General features: G+C 43.9%; 1 protein-coding gene across 3 annotated transcripts in view; it reads left to right on the forward strand.

The window, feature by feature from the left end:
- Positions 1 to 1120: 1120 nt before the first annotated feature.
- LOC140896355 (protein phosphatase 1 regulatory subunit 3E-like) overlaps positions 1121 to 22545 on the forward strand; it is a 29076-nt gene continuing 7651 nt past the window's right edge. Inside the window, exons 1-2 of one of the 3 annotated variants that reach the window (XM_073308037.1) lie at positions 1121 to 7521; positions 8617 to 8672. In XM_073308037.1, coding sequence (XP_073164138.1) covers positions 1858 to 2811 — 954 coding nt within the window. In that variant the 5' untranslated portion in view covers positions 1121 to 1857 and the 3' untranslated portion in view covers positions 2812 to 7521; positions 8617 to 8672. Of the gene's footprint in view, positions 7522 to 8616; positions 11505 to 22545 lie in introns of those variants that run through there. The other 2 variants (XM_073308036.1, XM_073308038.1) reach the window with 2 other exon arrangements.

The following is a 22545-nucleotide window of genomic DNA, read 5'->3' on the forward strand; positions in this document are numbered from 1 at the left end:
AATATACTGGCGTATATGGTAATGGCATTCAAATGTAATGGTTGCTGTTATCATTTTACTTTCACATGAGTACTGCCCAAAATGATCCTCCTATTCTGACTACAGAGCTACTTCAGTTCATTATGAAGCAAATTCAATGTCATATTTAACACTGTTGGACAGTCCTTTTTTTGTTCCCTAATTATGACTCACCCAGCATAAAAAAAGATTAGACAAATTGGATATAACCCTAGGAGGTCATTTAAAAATGACTCCCCTGTGAGGTGCTGACAGTTTTAGTTTAAGCCAATAGGAAAACCATGCCTTGTCTTCTGCTGGCATGTTTTTGTTTTTAGATTCTAAATCCTTGTCACACTGATACGTCTCATTATTAATGTCATCACCCACAGCGTCCTCTGTCTAGACTTCCTAGAAATAGAGCTGTGCTGGAGTTACCGATGAAAACAACCCAGCTTAGAAATGAAACTGAAGAGTGATGTGTCAGGGGTTTTTTGCATTGGGTGTTTATTCTGTTGCCTGGTTGCTACTTTTAATAATGTTTGTTTACTAATTAAAATCGGTACTGCGAAGAGTCTGGATTGGAAACATCTTTGTGAGTAGTCTGTTAGCTCCTTGAACCTCTTGTGAGAAAGAGTTGCTAGCTGGTCGTCATTAAAGTATAATTCGTTTGAATACCGTTTACTAATCTAATTAACTTCATAAAGGATCAAACTGTTCATATTTTGTAATCAATCTCCTTGTTTAGACTGGGACTTAGCTTTTATTACAAACGCAAATGTCTAGCTGGACTGTAGCAAGTGTATGTTATTCAACAGAGGAATTGTAAACGCATTATAGCAGATTAGCAGGGTTTCCTCCTTTAAAATGTACACTGCGAGATCCAATTCGCAAGCCAGCTGTTTTTTATCAATTCGTTTTGCCTGTCAGAGCTGCGCTTTGTATCGTTCTTGGCGCTGCTATTTCTGTAACGGATCGGATAGGAAGAGTGGTACAGCAGTGCACTGTAATGCTGCCACTGGGGAAACCCTACCACCTCTTTTATTTTTTGGATCAGATCCTTGAGGAAAGACCCAGAATAGGAAAAGGGTGGATGGAAGAACCTTGCAACCCAGGGAAGAGGGGGGATAGCCGGAGAAGAGGGGGTGGATGATAGAGGGGAAGAGGACAAGGGGGGATAGCCGGAGAAGAGGGGGTGGATGATAGAGGGGAAGAGGACAAGGGAGAAGGTGGAGTAGGAGGAGACGGTGGGAGGGAAGGGATGACGGGACGGAGAGCAGAGTAGCGATGGGGAGAAAGGATGACACGGGGACGGAGATGCGTATTTTGCTGCATGACTCCAGTGCGTCAGCAGCGGCTAGGGAGCCGGAGCGCGTCACAGAGAGTCTCTCCCCAATCTTAACGGATACCGCAGTGCTACCGGTATAACGCAGGCATATGCCGCTGTCTGGGAACAGATCCCGGCAGCAGCATACGCTAGGCTCCGGTAAAGGAGAAGCAGCAGGTTCGGCTCGAGCTCCGAGATAATCGGGCCTCGTCGTTTCCTAGACCCCGACCAGACCCAGCAGCTGGAGCGAGGAGAGCACCAGCCTCCCCAAGAAGCATCATACAGGAGACTCTGACATCGTCCCAGCAGCAGCCGGACTCGCGGGCCAGCACCATGCACTAGGCTCGAACAGTTGGCATCGTGCTGGCATCGTGCACTCGGCTGCGCGACACAGCCAGCAAGCGCCCAGGCCCCTGAGCTACGCGGAAGAGCCAGCAGCAGCCGCCGGAACGGAGAGCTCTGGCCATGCACTAGACCCCGGCTCAGCCCTAGCAGCAGCCGCCCCGCTCATCCTAGTCGCCCTCTCGCCCCCCATGGAGAAGGCGACCTCGCTGCACACTTCAGTGCCCACGCCTCCCCCTCGGCTGTACCTGCCTCGGAACTTCAGCTGCAGCGCCTGCCTCTATGGCAGCCTGGCCGAGCACTGCAAGGGGGACTGCAGCCCGGAGCGCGAAGGGGAGCCGTCCCCCACGCCGGTGGTCCGAGAAGCGGCAGCCGCCGGGGAGAAGCCGCAGCCTTCTCGCGGCCGGGAGCCCTCGGTGCCCCCTGTGCCCCCCAGCCCCACGCTGCGCCGGCGAGCCAAGTCGCTGCCCACCCCCGGCGAGCGCGGCCTGCGGCCGGCCCTGCAGCAGAGCCCGTCCCGCAGGAAGACGGTGCGCTTCGCCGACTCGCTGGGCCTGGAGCTCATCTCCGTGCGCCACTTCTGCGAAGCCGACCTGCCCCAGGTGCCGCTGCCCCTGCCGGCCCGCGCCGCCGACCTATTCAAGACCCGGAAGCCGCCGGCGCTGGGCGAGCTGGAGCCGGTGCTGTTCGGCCCGTCGCCGCTGCTGGAGCCTCTCTTCCCGCCGCAGCCCGGCGCCAGCCCCGGCTTCGCGGAGCGGGTGCGGCGGCACAAGGTGAAGCTGGAGTGGGTGCGGGCCGAGCCCGCCGGCCTGCGCGGCGCCGTGCGCGTCCTCAACCTGGCCTACGAGAAGGCCGTGTCCGTGCGCTACACGCTCAACCGCTGGGTCAGCTGCGCCGAGGTGGCGGCCGCCTACCTGTCGCCGGGCCCCGCCGACGGCCTGACCGACCGCTTCTCCTTCCACCTGCCGGCGGCGGCCGCGGGGGGCACGCTGGAGTTCGCCGTGCGCTACCGGGTGGCCGGCACCGAGTACTGGGACAACAACGAGGGGCTCAACTACCAGCTGCGGGGCCGCCCGCGCGCCGCTCGGGCCGCCACCTCCCCGGCCCAGGAGCCCGAGGGCGGCGCCTGGATCCACTTCATCTGAGCGGCCTGCGGCGGGACCGTTGGGCGTCGCTTGCTCTCTCCCGGGGAGACCCGTGCTCCCTCGCCCCCTTCCCTCCTGGACCCAGGCCCCCCTCGCCGCCTCAGCACCTTTCCCCGACTCGGCCGCCTCGCCGGTTCAGCGGCTGCCGGGCGCGTTGCACACGGGCCGCGCGCGGCTGGGGGCGGAATTTCCCGCCATGAACCTGACAGGGACCCTGGGAGCATCGAGCGGGTATCGTGATAGAGCCCAGGGGGCTCCTGTTCGCCAGGGCGCTGCCACCGGCGGGCTTCGGGACCGCCCGCCCGCCAGGAATTCTGTGGCCAGGACTGGGGAACAGGAGCAAGCAAGTACGGTGTGGCAGGTCCATCCAAATCTCTTTTTTTTATTCCGCTAAAAACTGTACTCGGCATACTGGAAATATTACTAAGGAGCTTTTCTACCAGATCTGGGGGAATCTGAGATTTTATCTACAGTTATCCTCTTCTGCCTTGTCATTTATCCGCTCCACTGTAATCTTGCCACTTTTCTCACAGATACAGTTTGCCCTGCAGTCAGTCACAGTCTTAGTTTTAAAAATGCTTGTTTATATTTCACTAGAAGATATTTTTTTGAATTTTGTTTACAAATAAATATAAATCATTTATATTTTCTATTTAACTAACTTTATTTAGGGGAAAACATTTCAAACTTCTTTGCAAAGGCAAAAAAGCATAAGAAGTAAAGTGTGCAAGTCCTTTACTGTAATTTGTGAGTTCCACCATATCTTCCACCTCAAGCTTGCTACATTTTTTGTTGTTATAGTAGAAGTTGTTGTAAAGTATGGATTGGACAACTGCAGAATAATCTGTAGCAAACTCTGTATTTATATGGCCTCTAGCTCTAGTCATCACTGGGAACCTGGAGTGCAAGCAAGCAAGCCAGCTCCAGTGATTTGGTGACCAAGTCCTGCTCCCATTAAAACCAATATGACTTGGATCAGACCCTAGAAGCATAGAGGATGAATATGATAATGAGCCTGATCCTGCAACCCTAGCTCACTGGAATAGTCCTACTGAAGTAAGCCCCCAATCCAACAAACGCATAAACAGTTTGGACCCCTGCTCAGTGCCCCATTGATGTCAGTGTAGTTTTATGTGGGCTCAGGAATCCACTCAAGTGTGTTACTTTGCCAGATTGGGACCTTACTTCAGTGAGCAAAGACTACAGTATTGGGCCCAAACCAATGCTGAGTGGTGGAGCCCAGAAGATACTTTGCATGGGTTTATTTCTCATGCTACAAAAATAATTCAATTTAGAATAAAGTTTTTCATTTTAGAACTTCGTTTTGTCTATTTTAAAATGTTTAGACGAGTGCTGAGGAAGCAAAATACTGTTAAGTGTCAATTCCAGTGTGTCCACACAGTCCATTGCACTGTGATTTGTGCATTAAAACACAGTCAGTTAAGGAATAGATTTGCAAATACACAAATTGGATGTGCTTGCAAGTGTAAGTCCAAATGCAGTCTTGCAAGTCCATGTTTGCTTATAGAGTATGCATCCTCATATCAGGCACATGAAAACTGGTACATGTGAAAATCTAGGCTACAAACCTCCATCCTTGGTGTTACCAGTTTACTCTTAAATAGTTTTTAATTGTGTGTATGTTTTGACAAATGTTGGACTATGTAACTGGTTTTCAAAAACTTGTGTTCAGTTGATATTTGTTTTTAAAACTACATAATATATTTTCTGTAAATATTTATGTAAAAATCTGATGTGGCTCAGCGGGACTGTTCACATTAGTAAAGCTATTTGCAGGATTCAGTTGTTAAATCCCACTGAAGCAAATGGGGATTTGCCTGAGTAAAAACTGAGAATTGAGCCTATTCTCAGTACACATTACAATATCCCATAATTATATTTTGCATCCCATCCCTATCCTTTTTAATGCTTTTCAGTTTGAACTGAATCGTTTATGCTGACGTACCAGTGCAGGAGTTCTGCCTTTTTGAAAAAAAGTTGCCCAAAATACTAGAAATAACTCCACTAACCCACTGATTTCATAAAGGCCCTACATCTCTTTCATTATGACAAGACATGTTTTCTTTTAAATCTAGACAGAGCAAAATAAATATTAACAAAATGATTATGTGAAATTAGTAGTAGGCATCCTTCAATCTCGAGAGACGATGGGTATGCATCCCTGAGAGGTAAAATATTTACTCAGTTGGTTTTATGGCAGCCGTGGCTGAAGGAGACCTGAGAGAGAGAATCTCTGCCGCATCTGTCACATTTAAAGGTGGTGTTTCAACCCTTTGGCTCTACCTTGTGAGAGCTCTTTTCTCCTCTACTAAGCTGGACCTCTTCCTCTTGTAACTCCAGAGGCCTTTATTGAGCTCTTGTTTCCAAAGGCTGTGATCCTGAGTGTGATCTTTCCATTTGTCCACATCCATGTCCATTTCTTTGAGGTCTCGCTTGCACACATCCTTGAAACACAATTTGGCCATCCTTTGGTTCTTTTTCCAGATGCCAATTCACCGTAGAGCAGTGGTGGGTAACCTGTGGCCCGTGGGCTGCACGCAGCCTGTCATGATAATCCACTGGTGGACTGTGAGACAGTGTTTACACTGATCGTCTGCAGGCATGGCCGCCTGCAGCTCCCAGTGGCTGCGGTTCGCCGTTCCTGGCCAATGGGAGCTGCGGGAAGCAGTGTAGGTTGCCCACCACTGCCATAGAGGATGTGAAATTACTTTAAAACATATGTTAATATCTACCTTTCAATCAGCATTTAGTGTCTTATTAACTGTGAACAAGGTCAGTATATTTTTTCATTTTTCAATAAATTTTATTGAGAAGTTTAGCTGAATATGAATTGTACTGGGGCCAAATTAAGGCCCTGATTCTGCAAACACTTATGCTTGTGTGTGTGTGTCGGAATGGGGCCCACCACACATATTACTCATATGAGTGGTATGACTGACTTTAGAGGAGACTATTCATGTGAATGTGGGCTTTGGGATCAGGCCCTAAGTGTTTTGGATCCTTTATGTATTGCATTAGGATGGAGTTTTATGGGCATTTGAATATGTTCTTTAGGTATACTTTCACGTCAGTAATAATAGTCAAATCTCCAAAGCAACTTAATCTAGCATGATGTTGAGCTCCCTCAACTTCTGTTGAATTTAGTGGGAGTTAAGGGCACTCAGCATCTTTCAGATTGTGCTCCACATCTTGCAGGATGATTCCCAACGTTTCTAGTTTTTGGTTTGATTCAGATAAGGGTCCAAATGTTTGTTTGATTTCTTCAGACTCAAGAGAGTTATGCTGTAAGCACTGTGCTCGAAATGTCATGAGAAGAGAATTGCTCACCTGATTTCAGTTACATTTGCTTCTAGTCCCATGAGGAATAATAGCAAATACAGAATTTCTCATGGTGGTGGTGGTGTTGTTGTTTATTCCAAACCAGTTTTCCAATACCTTTAATTTTAATAAATACCTAGACATATTATCGAAGTCCTATTGTGTATTTCACAATTTGGAATATTTAGGCCCTGATCCTACAAACATTTATGCATGTGCTTAACTCTATGCACTGTGTGCAAAGCTAAGCGTGCATATGCTTGTAGAATCAAGGCCTTATATTGTTCATTATTAAATTATATAAGGAGGTATATTTTGATAAGGAAATGCTAAATATTTTTCAGTTAACCAGTTTCCTAAGAGCCTTAGTATGAGAGGGAGAGAGAGAGAGTATTATCCATTTAGGAGCACTTTTTGAAAATTGAAGAAACACTTGGCAAATATCTCTTTATGCATGTGTTATGGCTTTCTGACATATTTTTGCTTATACTTTTTGTAACAGATGCAGTTATACAAATGTTATTCAGATTATGAAACAAATTAAAGCACTGCTATTTGGAAAAAAATGACTAGTATCTACCCATATAAAACATAACATATGCTATTATTTGTTTATGGAGATTGAAAAGATTTACTGTAATACAGTTTTTAAATGGCTTTGGAAATATGAAAACTATGACAACCATTTTCAGCTCTGAAGGACTTTAATTATAGTGATTTGAAACAATTGTCTTAAAGGGATTGCATCTGAGTGCTGTTTGATTACTTCAGTGTCTGTAGATGTTTAATTGTTAAAAATATCTATTCTCATAAACGGTATCTTAATTTTTTTTAAATTCAGAAAGCCTATAAAGGATGCACATATACCAAATATTTATGAGGAAGTTATAGTTTTACCTTGTTTAATAATCAGCACACAGTAGTTCTGACTTGAACTGCTGTCCTAATGTAGGTGAAATTGCTGTTGCTTTCAAGTGGAGTTTTGCTTGCAGAATTGGGGTATAAATGTGTAAACTGTGTAATACTGCTGAGATACTTACGTTATTGATTTTGTTCTGTTATTTTTCATATCAAAATCTGGAAGGTGAACTTCTTAAATAGTCAGTCAGGAAAACTAGGTGTATGTTATTCAGCAGAGGTATTGTAAACGCATTATAGCAGATTAGCAGGGTTTCCTCCTTTAAAATGTATACTGCGAGAGCCAACTCGCAAGCCAGCTGTTTCTTATCAATTCATTTTGCATTTCAGAGCAGGGCAAAGCTAGAAGTGTTTTTGCAAAACCAGTCCCTAGATCCTGCAAACACTTACGCACATGCTTAACTCTACACCTCCGTAACTTTGTTGACTTCAACAGATGGCAGATTGACTTCAGTAGGTATATGCATGTGCTTAAAGTTAAATATGTGTGTGTTTACATGATTGGATCCAAATTTGTAAGGATAGGCAGTAATTTTCTAAAAGCTTATATTAAAATCTAGTTATTAACAATCACCTACATTTTGTGTATCTTTCCAAATTTTGGGAAGCTGATATTGGGCCCATTTCTGCTTTGACTGAAGAGTTTTACTATTGATTTCAGTGGTAGCAGGAGCACGCTCACAATGCATTGTTGGGTATTTAAATCATCTCAGTGATATGCTAAAGTTACACTATTTTAATCGTGTATTGAATTAGTTTAATTTTTATTAAAATAATTTATTTTTAAGGAGGATTTATTTAGACTTCCGATAACCTTTTATTGTTGCACTGATAGTGAGTATTTTTCCCAGCTGCAACATTTATGTATGCTTACCATATGTTTATATGCTCAGTCTAATACCATATTTGGGTTGCTACATAGCACTGTGATACATAGGAGAGGTAAAAATGAAAAAATCTAGCTACAGAATGGCAGTCGATGTAATATTTGTAAATAAGACAGCTCTGAAAAAAATTAGGCCTGAATTTGCTTCATTTGAAGTCAGTGACAAAACTTCCATTGACTTTAATGGGAGTAGGATCAGGCCCACTTTTTAAAACCAAATGTGTACAGTCTCACAGAATAAAGAGAATACTATATTGCCAAGGTAAAGTATTAAAATTATTTTTTAGGAATACATGAATGTTTTGCAAGATGATATTTTCTAGAAAAGTTGTCAGCTATGAGTTGTGTCAATCTATCACAGCATCCTTTCCAACTGATATTAAAATGACCTTGCCAAGGCAATAACATTTAATGACATATTTTACTTTTAAGTAAAATTATTCATTATTTTTGTTTGTCATAGTTGTAAAAATGTATCTGTTGTTTACAGTGCAAGAACTGTAGCTTTATGAAATGTGCCATGTTATGTATTGTGCAATATAATGGTATTATAAGTCAAACTGTACTGTATGTATGATGCACATCGATGTCTGCTGCTTCACATTTAACTCTGTAAATTTGTTACATGTGATTCTAATGCCTTTTATGCCTATATTTTCCAGCTCTTTCAGTCATTATTAGAAATCCTTAACAGAATGCCAGGAAATGTGACACTCAGGTAACTATAAACTAAACCTCAATTAGCTAATCATAGTAATGCCCATTAGTATTTAAAATCAATGACTGAAACATTGGCACAGTCAATTTCAATGTAATTATTTAAGATAAGCTCATTTTTACCTGCATCTAGTCACAATGGTCAGATCATAAAAATATTTTTTTGAGTATGGATATCTGTGCCACAACATGTTGTTAAACAAAAGGATAAACACACAATTGATTTTGTTAGGTTTCAGAGTAACAGCCGTGTTAGTCTGTATTCGCAAAAAGAAAAGGAGGACTTGTGGCACCTTAGAGACTAACCAATTTATTAGAGCATAAGCTTTCGTGAGCTACAGCTCACTTCCTCAGATGCATATCGTGGAAACTGCAGCAGGCTTTATATATACACAGAGAATATGAAACAATACCTATTCCCACCCCACTGTCCTGCTGGTAATAGCTTATCTAAAGTGATTTCCAGCACAAATCCAGGTTTTCTCACCCTCCACCCCCCCACACAAATTCACTCTCCTGCCAGTGTATGGGGAAAATGAATCACTAGAATGAATCACTAGATGTTTGTTCATGCATAACCTTGGTCTTTTTATCAAATACTTGAAGCATGTTTTGGTAGAGCCTACAGGCAAAAATCTGTTAAATCTATATAATTCTAAATGTAAATTAATTTATAGTAACATTCATAATTTGTTTTATAACATATGTTCAAACATAAAATGAGTTTTTAGGTGCCTTTCAGGAATGACTAATAAGAAATTTAATGTGTTCCTTAATTAGGTTTCTTATTTTTTGAACAATCTATTCATGGCTTTCCCATTAAAATGCATTTTATAACAAAAACCTAAGAATTCATACTAATCTGGTGACATTTTTTCTACTGTGCGAGCATTCCAGCAGTCTGCAGCAGCCAGAAGGATTAAGTACTATTTTCCTATATTGTAATAAAAGGTGTTCTGGTGAGAAATGTGTCTTCCTGGTAACCCTATAACCCATGTCATTGTCTAGAAAGTAAAGTAATACTGTGACCATAATTTATATTTATTTATTCAACATGTGCACCTTTTTATAAAGATATAATTCTAAGTGTATATTCTCAGTGGAATCAGAAATTCTAGTTTTTTACAAGGCTGATGTGTGTAGTGTTTACCCCTCCTTTAAATGTGTGTTTCAGTTGCTTGTATGGTGCGTAATACACATCATGATATCTGTGGATGGATTTCATTTCTTTGCACAGTCTTTACCACAAGATTCAAGTGCTCAATATAAGAAACATGCTGTCTCTGAATAAAATTTCTTCTAGCTTTAAATTAATGCGCATGGCTTTTTAGCAGAATATTAATGAGTTTGTATACTGTCAGCAACTCATTTGTGCAACCTCTGATATATGAAAGGATCACCAGTTAACATAGTAATTACATATTGAAATGAAAACTTGTTAGGTCTGAAGTTATTCTAAGGCTTTACACACATTTTCACAATAAAGTTAGGGAGTGGAAATAGTTAAATTTGCTGTAAAACTCAACAACACACAATGTGTATTGTCTTATACTTAACAATAGCATGCAGAATAAAAAATGTTACTGAAATAATACGTACACTAGCAATTCCAAAGAACATAGTCAAGGAAATCATCATTAAATGTGAATTGTACTACTTAAAATATATGGGCTTTGTTCTAGTAAAATGCAGGCAAAAAGCCTCCATATCCAGTGTAAGCATATTTATACCAGGGATTTTTTTCTATGCAATATTGTGGTACAACTATTTTTTTAGAGATTAACTTGAAATGTTAGTTAATGTTCCTGCATTGGTCTACTGTATCTGTAGTACCATATGAAAGGGCTTAGTAAGAAAAACATATGTCTTAAATAATGTTTGCATTGTGGGCCTTATCCTGCTCCTGCTGCAATCAGTGGTAGAACTTTAGGTGACTTCAGTAGGGCAGGATCAGGCCCTTTATAGTTGATACTAAAAAAATAGCATTTCAGAAGATTTGGTATATAAAATCCCTTCTGCAATGCTGTTCAAATAAGCTGCTTGGTTTGAGCCCCCAAAATATGGTATTATTATTATTTACTAATATGGTCATATTTCTTATTTTACACCTTAAAAATACACTAAGTAGTGTTAAGGCTTTGATCCACCAAGTTCTTAAACTTGTGCTTCAAGTTAAACACAAGTAGTACAACTGAGGTTGATGGACTACTCACATACTGAAAGTTTAAGCATGTGCTTAAGTGCTTTGCTGGTGTGGATCCTAACAAATTGTGGCATTGATCCTTCAGTCAGATCCATGTGAGCAGTGGTGAAATCCATTTATTTAAGTAGATCCAGGACTTCACCCCTTGATAATCCAAGAAGCTCTACTTGAATGGAAAGGCCTTCCTGCATGGATCCAATTGCAGGACTAAGGCCTATATTATAAGGTGTCTTCCATTCTTAAAATGGTTTGAACCAAACAAACTTTGCTTTTACAGTGTTACATAAATTGTTTCTCTCTCTAATCACAAATGAAGACACTAGCTGTTCAAGACTGCCTTCTTTTAACAACATATGCAATTTGTTGTAATAACTTTTGTTATATATTTTGATTCACTTTGACATTATTTAAAAAAAGTTGTCTTTTCTGAACATGGACTGGTAAATTGGCTTTGATATTAGTGTTTTTCTGTAATGTTTGCACTTCAAAAGTTAATCTTGGTTTGCTGTTTCTAATTTTTTTTTTAAATTATTTCCTGTCAGTAATATAAAACGTTGATTCTGGGGTTTAATGCCTTTTCTCTTTTTGAAGCCTGTGAATAAAAATGTGATTTATCTTGCCTTACAACAACATTACATGTCTTGTCTACTTAAATCATACCTAGTCACTGATTGTGTCACTATGATGGAAAAAGTATATTTATAAACATGTAACTACTAGTTGTCATTAAAGATGTGTGGTACAAACTGTGAGTGTGATAATTATATTAAATGTGAATTGTTTAATATAATATAGTATAATAGTTTTGTTGAACTGATGAGCTAAGAAGTTCTATTAGTTGCAGGGTGTAAAAAGAGTGCCAATGTTTGTGCTCTTATACGTCCATACAACCTGTTTGAAGGCAATGGGCAATATATCTGCACATGTGAGGGCAGACTTATCCCTTTGGCCTAGATTTTCAAAAGTTCCCAGAACCTACTATTGGTGACAGACGTCCAAAGGCACTTGTTATCCAGCAGCTTCCATTGAGGAAGGAGCTGTTGTGTGCTGAGCTCTTTTTTGAAAATCTGACCTTTTCTGTTACTGTAAGTAATGTTAAGTATCACCAGCTGCAAGGAGCTCTCATGCCAGGTTCTAAGCTTGTAAAAAAATGATGTAGCTACCCTCATACTCATGTATCACAGCACATCTTACAGACACATTCTATACAGCATTTTCTCACTCCATAGGTCAGATACTCACCTTCACTCAGTGAGCTATGGGTACAGATTGGGGTGGGGGAGGCATCAAAAGGGCTCTGTGTGTCTTTTCAATCCTGGGGATTGGTTTTGCATGAGTACAGCCCCCAGCATAAGTTTGGAGCAGCCTTGTGGCTGCTTTCAGCTTCTCCAGCTGCCAAGGCATGTTCTAGCTCAGGGGTGGACAATAATTTTTGCAGGGGGACCCCTCCATGAATTTTGGTAAATCATCATGGGCCGCACATTTCTACTATATTAATGAAGGGGCTGCAGGGCCTGGGAGGGAGTTCTGGGCTAGTTCAGAGTGCTGGGGTACTGGAGAGGGTGAGGGATATGGGCTCTGAGAGGGAGTTTGGTGCAGGAGGGGGCTCGGGCTGGGGCAGGTGGTTGGGGTGCAGGAGTGGGTGCAAGGTGCAGACTCTGGCCAGGAGGCGCTTACCACAGGTCGCTCCTGGCCTGCGGTGCAGCAGGGCTCAGGCAGGCTGCCTTCAGGCCGTGGCCCCATGCCACTCCCAGAAGTGGCTGCTGCTGGCATGTCTCTTTGTGCCCCTTGGGGGGACGGGGGCAGCGGGTCTCCGTGTGCTGATTATGCCCTCAAGCACAGCCTCTACAGCTCCCATTGGCCGGGTTTTGGCCATTGGGAGCTGTGAAGATGGTGCTGGGGGTGGGGGCAGTGCACAGAGCTGCCTTCGCCCCACCCTCCCTGCCAGGGGCATGCAGAGACCTGCCAGCAACAGCCAGAGCTTCTGGGAGCGGTGTGAGGCCACGGCAGGCAGGCAGCTTGCCTGAGCGCCCCACTGCACCGCGGGACTCCTAGCAGCCTGGACTCGGAGATTGCATGAGGGCAGAGGAGGCTGGACAGAAATGTTAGATGTGCCAGTTCCGGCTCGTGGGACATATTTTGCCCAACCCGTTCTAGGTGCTAGAAAGTGAAGGAACACTTTTGTTTTGAGGGTTGGAAGGGGTAAGGATTGAAGGTGTGAGCTTTGTTTGTTTTGACTTTAGAAATATCAGTAATATTTAGTATAATTTACCCTAACTGCTGGAGGACCACTTGGTGGAGGATATACTGAGCTTGTACACTTCAGCTGTGAAGAGACAAGGGTGCTGAAGCTTTAACCAACACATCCTTTTCCTCCAAGTATTGATTAAGCATTTCCGTCTCAAGTGCTCAGCTCTCAATTTTGCCTCTTGTAATGTCATGATTTCACTAGTCTCACAGTCTTCTGTGGTAGCCAGGACCTGAATTTCTAATGTAAAATACAGATAAAAACCTTTCTTTGAGAAAAACCTTTCAGGCTTTTTTTGTACATGGGGGGAAAAAAAGATAAAAGGAGGGGGAATGGGATAAGTCTAATTTGTCTTTCATTTTCTTTTGTAACTTTAAATGAATGGCAGCTGCTGGATGCAGAAGCAGCAGTAGTTTGGCCTTTTTTGTGTGTGATAACAAAAGTTCCATGGTTGATCTGTAGCATTGGGTATATCATTTTACAAGAGTGTACACTTAATTGTCTTCACTTTTTCATTTTCTCTTCACTGTCATTTTGGAAAGGCAGAAAACAAACTATTGCCACTAATTTCATCTCTTCAAATGTGTGTGCATGTGTTTTGTGGTTAATCATTCATCTAATAACATAAGAACGGCCATACTGGGTCAGACCAATGGTCCATCTAGCCCAGGGGTGGGCAAACTTCTTGGGCTGAGGGCCACATCTGGGTGGGGAAATTGTATGCAGGGCTGGGACAGTGGGTTGGGGTGTGGGATGGCCAGATCCCGCAGGCCAGATCCAAAGCCCTGACAGCCCATAGTTTGCCCACCCCTGATCTAGCCCAATATTCTGTCTTCCAACAGTGGCCAATGCCAGATGCTTCAGAGAAAATAAACTGAACAGGGCAATGATCAAGTGATCCGTCCTCTGTCGTCCAGTTCCAGCATTTGGCAGTCAGAGGCTTAGGGATGCCCACAGCATGATTGCATCTTGGCTAATAATCATTGATAGACCTATCCTCCATGAACGAATCAAATTCTTTTTTGAAACCCATTATACTTTTGGTCTTCAGAACATCCCCTGGCAATGACTTCCAGAGATGTGTTGTGTGAAGTACTTTCTTTTGTTTGTTTTAAACCTGCTGCCTATTAATTTCATCAGGTGACCACAGATTCTTGTGTTCTGTGAAGGGGTAAATAATGCTTTCTTATTCACTTTCTCCACACCGTTCATGATTTTATAGACCCCTATCATATCCCTCCTTAGTTATCTCTTTTCCAAGATCAATAGTCCCAGTCTTTTTAATCTCTCCTCTTATGGAAGCTGTTCCACACACCTAATAGTTTTTGTTCCTCTTCTCTGTACCTTTTCCATTTCTAATATATCTTTTTTGAGATGGGGAGACCAGAACTGCATGCAGTATTCAAGGTTTATGGATTTATAAAGTAGCATTATGATATGTTCTGTCGTATTATCTATCCCTTTCCTAATGTTCCTAACAGTGTTAACTTTTTTGACTGCTGTTGCACATTGAGCAAATATTTTCAGAGAACTATCCACAATGACTTCAAGATCTGTTTCTTGAATGGTAACAGTTAATTTAGACCCTCTCATTTTGTATGTATAGTTGGGATCATGTTTTCCAATGTGCATTACTTTGCATTTATCAACACTGAATTTCATCTGCTATTTTGTTGCCCAGGCACCCAGTTTTATGAGATCTCTTTGTAACTCTTTGTAGTCTGCTTTGGACTTAACTATCTTGAATAATTTTGTATCATCTGCAGACTTTCCTACCTCACCGTTTATCCCTTTTTCCAGATTATTCATGAATATGTTGAGCAGCACTGGTCATAGTACAGATCCTTGGAGGACTCCCTCCATTCTGAAAACTAACCATTTATGCCTACCTTTTGTTTCCTATCTTTTAACCAGTTACTGATCCATGAGAGGACCTTCCCTCTTATCCCATGACTTCTTACTTTCCTGAAGACCCTTTGGTGAGGGACTTTGTCAAAGTCTTTCTGAAAGTCCAAGTACAGTATGTCCACTGCATCACTCTTTTCCAAATGTTTGTTGACCTCCCTCAAAGAATTCTAATAGATTGGTGTGGCACGATTTCCCTTTACAACAGCGATGTCGACTCTTCCCCAACAAACCATGTTCATCTATATGTCTGATCATTCTATTCTTTACTATAGTTTCAATCAGTTTTCCTGGTACTAAAGTTAGGCTTACTGGGCTGTAATTGCCAGGATCACCTCTGGATCCTTTTTAAAAAATTGGTATCACATATCGTCCTAGATTTTGTGTCTTTTGCTAGTTGCTCTTCCAATTCTTTTTTGGCCTGCCTAATTATATGCAAAAAGAAAAGGAGTACTTGTGGCACCTTAGAGACTAGCAAATTTATTTGAGCATAAGCTTTCGTCAGATGCTGTAGCTCACAAAAGCTTATGCTCAAATAAATTTGTTAGTCTCTAAGGTGCCACAAGTACTCCTTTTCTTTTTGCGGATACAGACTAACATGGCTGCTACTCTGAAACCTAATTCAATGTTTACACTAGACTTGCCAGAGTTTGTGCTCCTTTCTATTTTCCTCAGTAGGATTTGACTTCCAATTTTAAGGATGCCTTTTTGCCTCTAACTGCCTCTTTTACTCTGTTATTAAGTCATGTTGGCATTTTTTGTCCTTTTTTTAATTTTTTTGTCCAATTTTTTTAAATTGGGATATACATTTAATTTGAGCCTCTATTAAAAGTTTCCGTGCAACTTGAGGCATTTCAGTCTTGTGACTGTTCCTTTTAATTTCTCTTTAACTAGCTTCCTTGTTTTTGTGTAGTTCCCCTTTTGGAAGTTAAATGCTATTGTGCTGGGCTTCTTTGGTATTCCCCTCCCACCATAAGGATGGTAAATGTAATTACTTTCTGGTTGCTATTACGGAGCAGTTCAGCTATATTCACCTCTTGGATCAGATTCTGTGCTCCACTTAGGACTAAATCAAGAATTGCCTTTCCCCTTGTGAGTTCCAGGACTAGCCACTCCAAGAAGCAGTCATTAATGCTGTCTAGAAAATTTATCTCTGCACCCCATCCTGAGGTGACATGTACCCAGACAATGTGGGGATAGTTGAAATCCCCCCATTATTTTTGAGTTTTCTATTTTTGTAGCCTCTCTAATCTCCCTAAGCATTTCACAGTCACCATTACCGTCCTAGGGTATGTCTACACTACGAAATCAGGTTGAATTTATAGAAGTTGTTTTTTTAGAAATCGGTTTTATATATTCGAGTGTGTGTGTCCCCACAGAAAATGGTCTAAGTGCATTAAGTGCATTAACTCGGCGGAGTGCTTCCACAGTACCGAGGCTAGCATCGACTTCCGGAGTGTTGCACTGTGGGTGGCTATCCCACAGTTCCCGCAGTCTCCGCTGCCCATTGGAATTCTGGGTTGAGATCCCAATGCCTGATGGGGCTAAAACATTGTCGCGGGTGGTTCTGGGTACATATCGTCAGGCCCCCGTTCCCTCCCTCCCTCCGTGAAAGCAAGGGCAGACATTTGTTTCGCGCCTTTTTTCCTGAGTTACCTGTGCAGACGCCATACCCCAGCAAGCATGGAGCCCGCTCAGGTAACCGTCACAGTATGTCTCCTGGGTGCTGGCAGACACAGTACTGCATTGCTACACAGTAGCAGCAACCCATTGCCTTCTGGCAGCAGACGGTGCAATATGACTGGTAGCCGTCCTCGTCATGTCCGAGGTGCTCGTGGCCACGTCGGCCATGAGCGCCTGGGCAGACATGGGCGCAGGGACTAAATTTGGAGTGACTCGACCAGGTCATTCTCTTTAGTCCTGCAGTCAGTCCTATTGAACCGTCTTATGGTGAGCAGGCAGGCGATACAGATTGCTAGCAGTCCTATTGCATCATCTTCTACCGGGAAGCCATGAGATGTGGATGGCATGCAGTCCTTCTGCACCGTCTGCTGCCAGCCAAAGATGTAAAAGATAGATGGAGTGGATCAAAACAAGAAATAGACCAGATTTGTTCTGTACTCATTTGCTTCCTCCCCCTCCCCCATCTAGGGGACTCATTCCTCTAGGTCACACTGCAGTCACTCACAGAGAAGGTGCAGCAAGGTAAATGTAGCCATGTATCAATCAGAGGCCAGACTAACCTCATTGTTCCAATAAGAACAATAACTTAGGTGCACCATTTCTTATTGGAACCCTCCGTGAAGTCCTGCCTGAAATACTCCTTGATGTAAAGCCACCCCCTTTGTTGATTTTAGCTCCCTGAAGCCAACCCTGTAAGCCATGTCATCAGTCGCCCCTCCCTCCGTCAGAGCAATGGCAGACAATTGTTCCGTGCCTTTTTTCTGTGCAGACGCCATACCAAGGCAAGCATGGAGGCCCCTCAGCTCACTTTGGCAATTAGGAGCACATTAAACACCACACGCATTATCCAGCAGTATATGCAGCACCAGAACCTGGCAAAGCGATACCAGGCGAGGAGGCGATGTCAGCGCGGTCACGTGAGTGATCAGGACATGGACACGGATTTCTCTGAAAGCATGGGCCCTGCCAATGCATGCATCATGGTGCTAATGGGGCAGGTTCATGCTGTGGAACGCCGATTCTGGGCTTGGGAAACAAGCACAGACTGGTGGGACCACGTAGTGTTGCAGGTCTGGGACGATTCCCAGTGGCTGCGAAACTTTCGCATGTGTAGGGGCACTTTCATGGAACTTTGTGACTTGCTTTCCCCTGCCGTGAAGCGCATGAATACCAAGATGAGAGCAGCCCTCACAGCTGAGAAGCGAGTGGCGATAGCCTTGTGGAAGCTTGCAACGCCAGACAGCTACCGGTCAGTTGGGAATCAGTTTGGAGTGGGCAAATCTACTGTTGGAACTGCTGTGATGCAAGTAGCCCACACAATCAAAGATCTGCTGATATCAAGGGTAGTGACCCTGGGAAATGTGCAGGTCATAGTGGATGGCTTTGCTGCAATGGGATTCCCTAACTGTGGTGGGGCCATAGACGGAACCCATATCCCTATCTTGGCACCGGAGCACCAAGCCGCCAAGTACATAAACCGCAAGGGGTACTTTTCAATAGTGCTGCAAGCTCTGGTGGATCACAAGGGATGTTTCACCAACATCAACGTGGGATGGCCGGGAAAGGTACATGATGCTCGGATCTTCAGGAACTCTGGTCTGTTTCAAAAGCTGCAGGAAGGGACTTTATTCCCAGACCAGAAAATAACTGTTGGGGACGTTGAAATGCCTATATGTATCCTTGGGGACCCAGCCTACCCCTTAATGCCATGGCTCATGAAGCCGTACACAGGCAGCCTGGACAGTAGTCAGGAGCTGTTCAACTACAGGCTGAGCAAGTGCAGAATGGTGTTTAGAATGTGCATTTGGACGTTTAAAGGCGCGCTGGCGCAGTTTACTGACTCGCTTAGACCTCAGCGAAACCAATATTCCCACTGTTATTACTCCTTGCTGTGTGCTCCACAATATCTGTGAGAGTAAGGGGGAGACGTTTATGGCGGGGTGGGAGGTTGAGGCAAATCGCCTGGCTGCTGGTTACGCGCACCCAGACACCAGGGCGGTTAGAAGAGCACAGGAGGGCGCGGTACGCATCAGAGAAGCTTTGAAAACCAATTTCATGACTGGCCAGGCTATGGTGTGAAAGTTCTCTTTGTTTCTCCTTGATGAAACCCCCCGCCCCTTGGTTCACTCTACTTCCCTATAAGCTAACCTCCCCTCCTCCCTTTAATCATTGCTTGCAGAGGCAATAAAGTCATTGTTGCTTCACATTCATGCATTCTTTATTCTTTCATCACACAAATAGGGGGATGACTACCAAGGTAGCCCAGGACGGGTGGTGGAGGAGGGAAGGAAAATGCCACACAGCACTTTAAAAGTTTACAACTTTAAAATTTATTGAACGCCAGCCTTCTTTTTTTTGGGCAATCCTCTGTGGCGGAGTGGCTGGTTGGCCGGTGGCCCCCCCCACCGCGTTCTTGGGCGTCTGGGTGTGGAGGCTATGGAACTTGGGGAGGAGGGCAGTTGGTTACACAGGGGCTATAGTGGCAGTCTGTACTCCAGCTGCCTTTGCTGCAGCTCAACCATACACTGGAGCATACTGGTTTGATCCTCCAGGAGCCTCAGCATTGAATCCTGCCTCCTCTCATCACGCTGCCGCCACATTTGAGCTTCAGCCCTCTCTTCAGCCCGCCACTTACTCTCTTCAGCCCACCACCTCTCCTCCCAGTCATTTTGTGCTTTCCTGCACTCTGACATTATTTGCCTCCACGCATTCGTCTGTGTTCTGTCAGTGTGGGAGGGCAGCATGAGCTCGGAGAACATTTCATTATGAGTGCGTTTTTTTTTTTCTTTCTAATCTTCACTAGCCTCTGGGAAGGAGAAGATCCTGTGATCATTGAAACACATGCAGCTGGTGGAGAAAAAAAAAGGGACAGCAGTATTTAAGATGACACATTTTATAAAACAGTGGCTACAGTCTTTCAGGGTAAACCTTGCTGTTAACATTACATACATAGCACATGTACTTTCATTACAAGGTCGCATTTTGCCTCCCCCCACCTCGTGGCTACCCCCTCAAACCTCCCCCCTCCCCGTGGCTAACAGCGGGGAACATTTCTGTTCAGCCACAGGTAAACAGCCCAGCAGGAACGGGCTCCTCTGAGTGTCCCCTGAAGAAAAGCACCCTATTTCAACCGGGTGACCATGAATGATATCTCACTCTCCTGAGGATAACACAGAGAGATAAGGAATGGATGTTGTTTGAACGCCAGCAAACATACACTGCAATGCTTTGTTGTTCAATGATTCCCGAGTACGTGTTACTGGCCTGGAGTGGTAAAGTGTCCTACCATGGAGGACGCAATAAGGCTGCCCTCCCCAGAAACCTTTTGCAAAGGCTTTGGGAGTACATCCAGGAGAGCTGCGAATGCCAGGGCAAAGTAATCCTTTCACATGCTTGCTTTTAAACCATGTATAGTATTTTAAAAGGTACACTCACCGGAGGTCCCTTCTCTGCCTGCCGGGTCCAGGAAGCAGCCTTAGGTGGGTTCAGGAGGTACTGGCTCCAGGTCCAGGGTGAGAAACAGTTCCTGGCTGTCGGGAAAACCAGTTTCTCCGCTTGCTTGCTGTGAGCTATCTACAACCTCCTCCTCCTCCTCATCATCATCTTCATCCCCAAAACCTGCTTCCGTGTTGCCTCCATCTCCATTGAAGGAGTCAAACAACACGGCTGGGGTAGTGGTGGCTGAACCCCCTAAAATGGCATGCAGCTCATCATAGAAGCGGCATGTTTGGGGCTCTGACCCGGAGCAGCCATTCGCCTCTCTGGTTTTCTGGTAGGCTTGCCTCAGATCCTTAAATTTCACGCGGCACTACTTTGCGTCCCTGTTATGGCCTCTGTCCTTCATGCCCTGGGAGATTTTGACAAAGGTTTTGGCATTTCGAAAACTGGAACGGAGTTCTGATAGCACAGATTCCTCTCCCCATACAGCGATCAGAACCCGTACCTCCCATTCAGTCCATGCTGGAGCTCTTTTGCAATTCTGGGACTCCATCATGGTCACCTCTGCTGATGAGCTCTGCATGGTCACCTGCAGCTTGCCATGCTGGCCAAACAGGAAATGAGATTCAGAAGTTCACAGTTCTTTTCCTGTCTACCTGGCCAGTGCATCTGAGTTGAGAGTGCTGTCCAGAGCAGTCACAATGGAGCACTCTGGGATAGCTCCCAGAGGCCAATACCGTCGAATTGTGTCCACAGTACCCCAAATTCGACCCGGCAAGGCTGATTTAAGCACTAATCCACTTGTCGGGGTAGAGTAATAAATCGATTTTAAGAACCCTTTAAGTTGAAATAAAGGGCTTCATGATGTGGACGGGTGCAGGTTTACATCGATTTAACGCTGCTAAATTCGACCTAAAGTCCTAGTGTAGACCAGGGCCTAGTCAGGTGGAACTAAATTGTCAGATTCTTTCCTCTTGCTTTAAGGCTTATAGCAGTTACACGCTACTGCTGTGCATTGTTGTAAGCCCACAGGCTCTGTCCTCTCCTGAACACTGGATTGGCATTCTGGTTCCTTTCCATTAAACTGTTTGTTGTTTTATAAAACTCTGTAGCTGTGTATCCAGGCAAGTTACCAATTTCTCAATCTTTTAATATCTAGTTGATTTAGGTAACATTCCCGTAGACATGGCTTGCTGTATTTTGAAGAATAACTCTTGTCCACATGGTTCTAAAAGGAGTGCAAAGAATTACTCAGAGTTCTGTATGGAAAAGATTTTTCCAGCACTCGGTACAAATTAGATTGTTGTCGTCTAGATTAAATCAGCATAATTTCAAACACACTGATATTACAGACTGAAACGCTCCTTTGGAGTGTGGTTACTAATGAGTCCATCTCTTAACGTCACTTTTTGTGGTCAGACTGAGAGCCACAACAATCCATTGTTAAATGTGTTTTTCACCATCTTGCCTTTATATTTAGGAAAGGAAAAATTAGCTTTACCAAGCATAGAGCAATTAGAGTTAATGTGTTCATGATCTAAAACAGTGGGGTCCAATTTCAGCCTGAAGGCCCAATCTATTATTTCAGAAAGATGAAGGGGTTACAAGTAATACTGTAGGGCAGAGACTTGATTGTCTCCCTTTCCTTGCATTGCACTGCAAGTCCATTGCTTAGGATTGTCCTGTTTGTTGGTTCTCAGTCTCTCGTCTTTCTACCCTCTCCTGGGCTATCCTTTGGTGGCAGTTTGGAGGAAGGGAGACAGCCTTATTAAACTTTCCTCCAGACTCAGGCAGAGCCAGTTGATCTCCATCCTGTTTTGAAGGGGCTCCCACAACCTGGTAAGGGAGCAGGCTATGGTGCAACCAGAGCTACTGTTCTCCCTTCCTTGCAAAGCAGCAGGCAGCCAGAGAAGCTACAATAGGGAAGGGATGGGAGCTGATAGGTGCACTTCTGGCTCACACCAGAGGCTGCTGGGAAGATGAGAGACAGATAGGAAGATATTTTCTGTCCTCTACCTCCTCCCTATAGATTAAGCTGATACAAATATTTCATTTTTAAAGTCACAGCTCAGGGAACATATTTTCAATTCTTAATCAAATACAAATTTTCTTCTTAACACAGTTGCCCTCAGCAGCCACATTTTGTTACCTCGAGAACTGCAAATGTTAGTTCACCAGCACTGCACTAGGCTCTTTCCCATAACCAATCTGCACACACAATCCTGATTGGCTGACGTGACCAGAGACACTTGTGTGATTGTTTTCAGGGAAATCAAGTAAGATCCATATAGCATGAGGAAGCAGAAAGTATGTATTAACACAAGATGAGATATTTATTAGCGATGACAAATCTATGGAAGTCTGTGGAGAAGTGAAAAAACTGTTCCCTGTGAATGT

Source organism: Lepidochelys kempii, chromosome 12 (genome assembly GCF_965140265.1).
Source record: "Lepidochelys kempii isolate rLepKem1 chromosome 12, rLepKem1.hap2, whole genome shotgun sequence".
Classification (NCBI taxonomy): Eukaryota; Metazoa; Chordata; order Testudines; family Cheloniidae; genus Lepidochelys; species Lepidochelys kempii.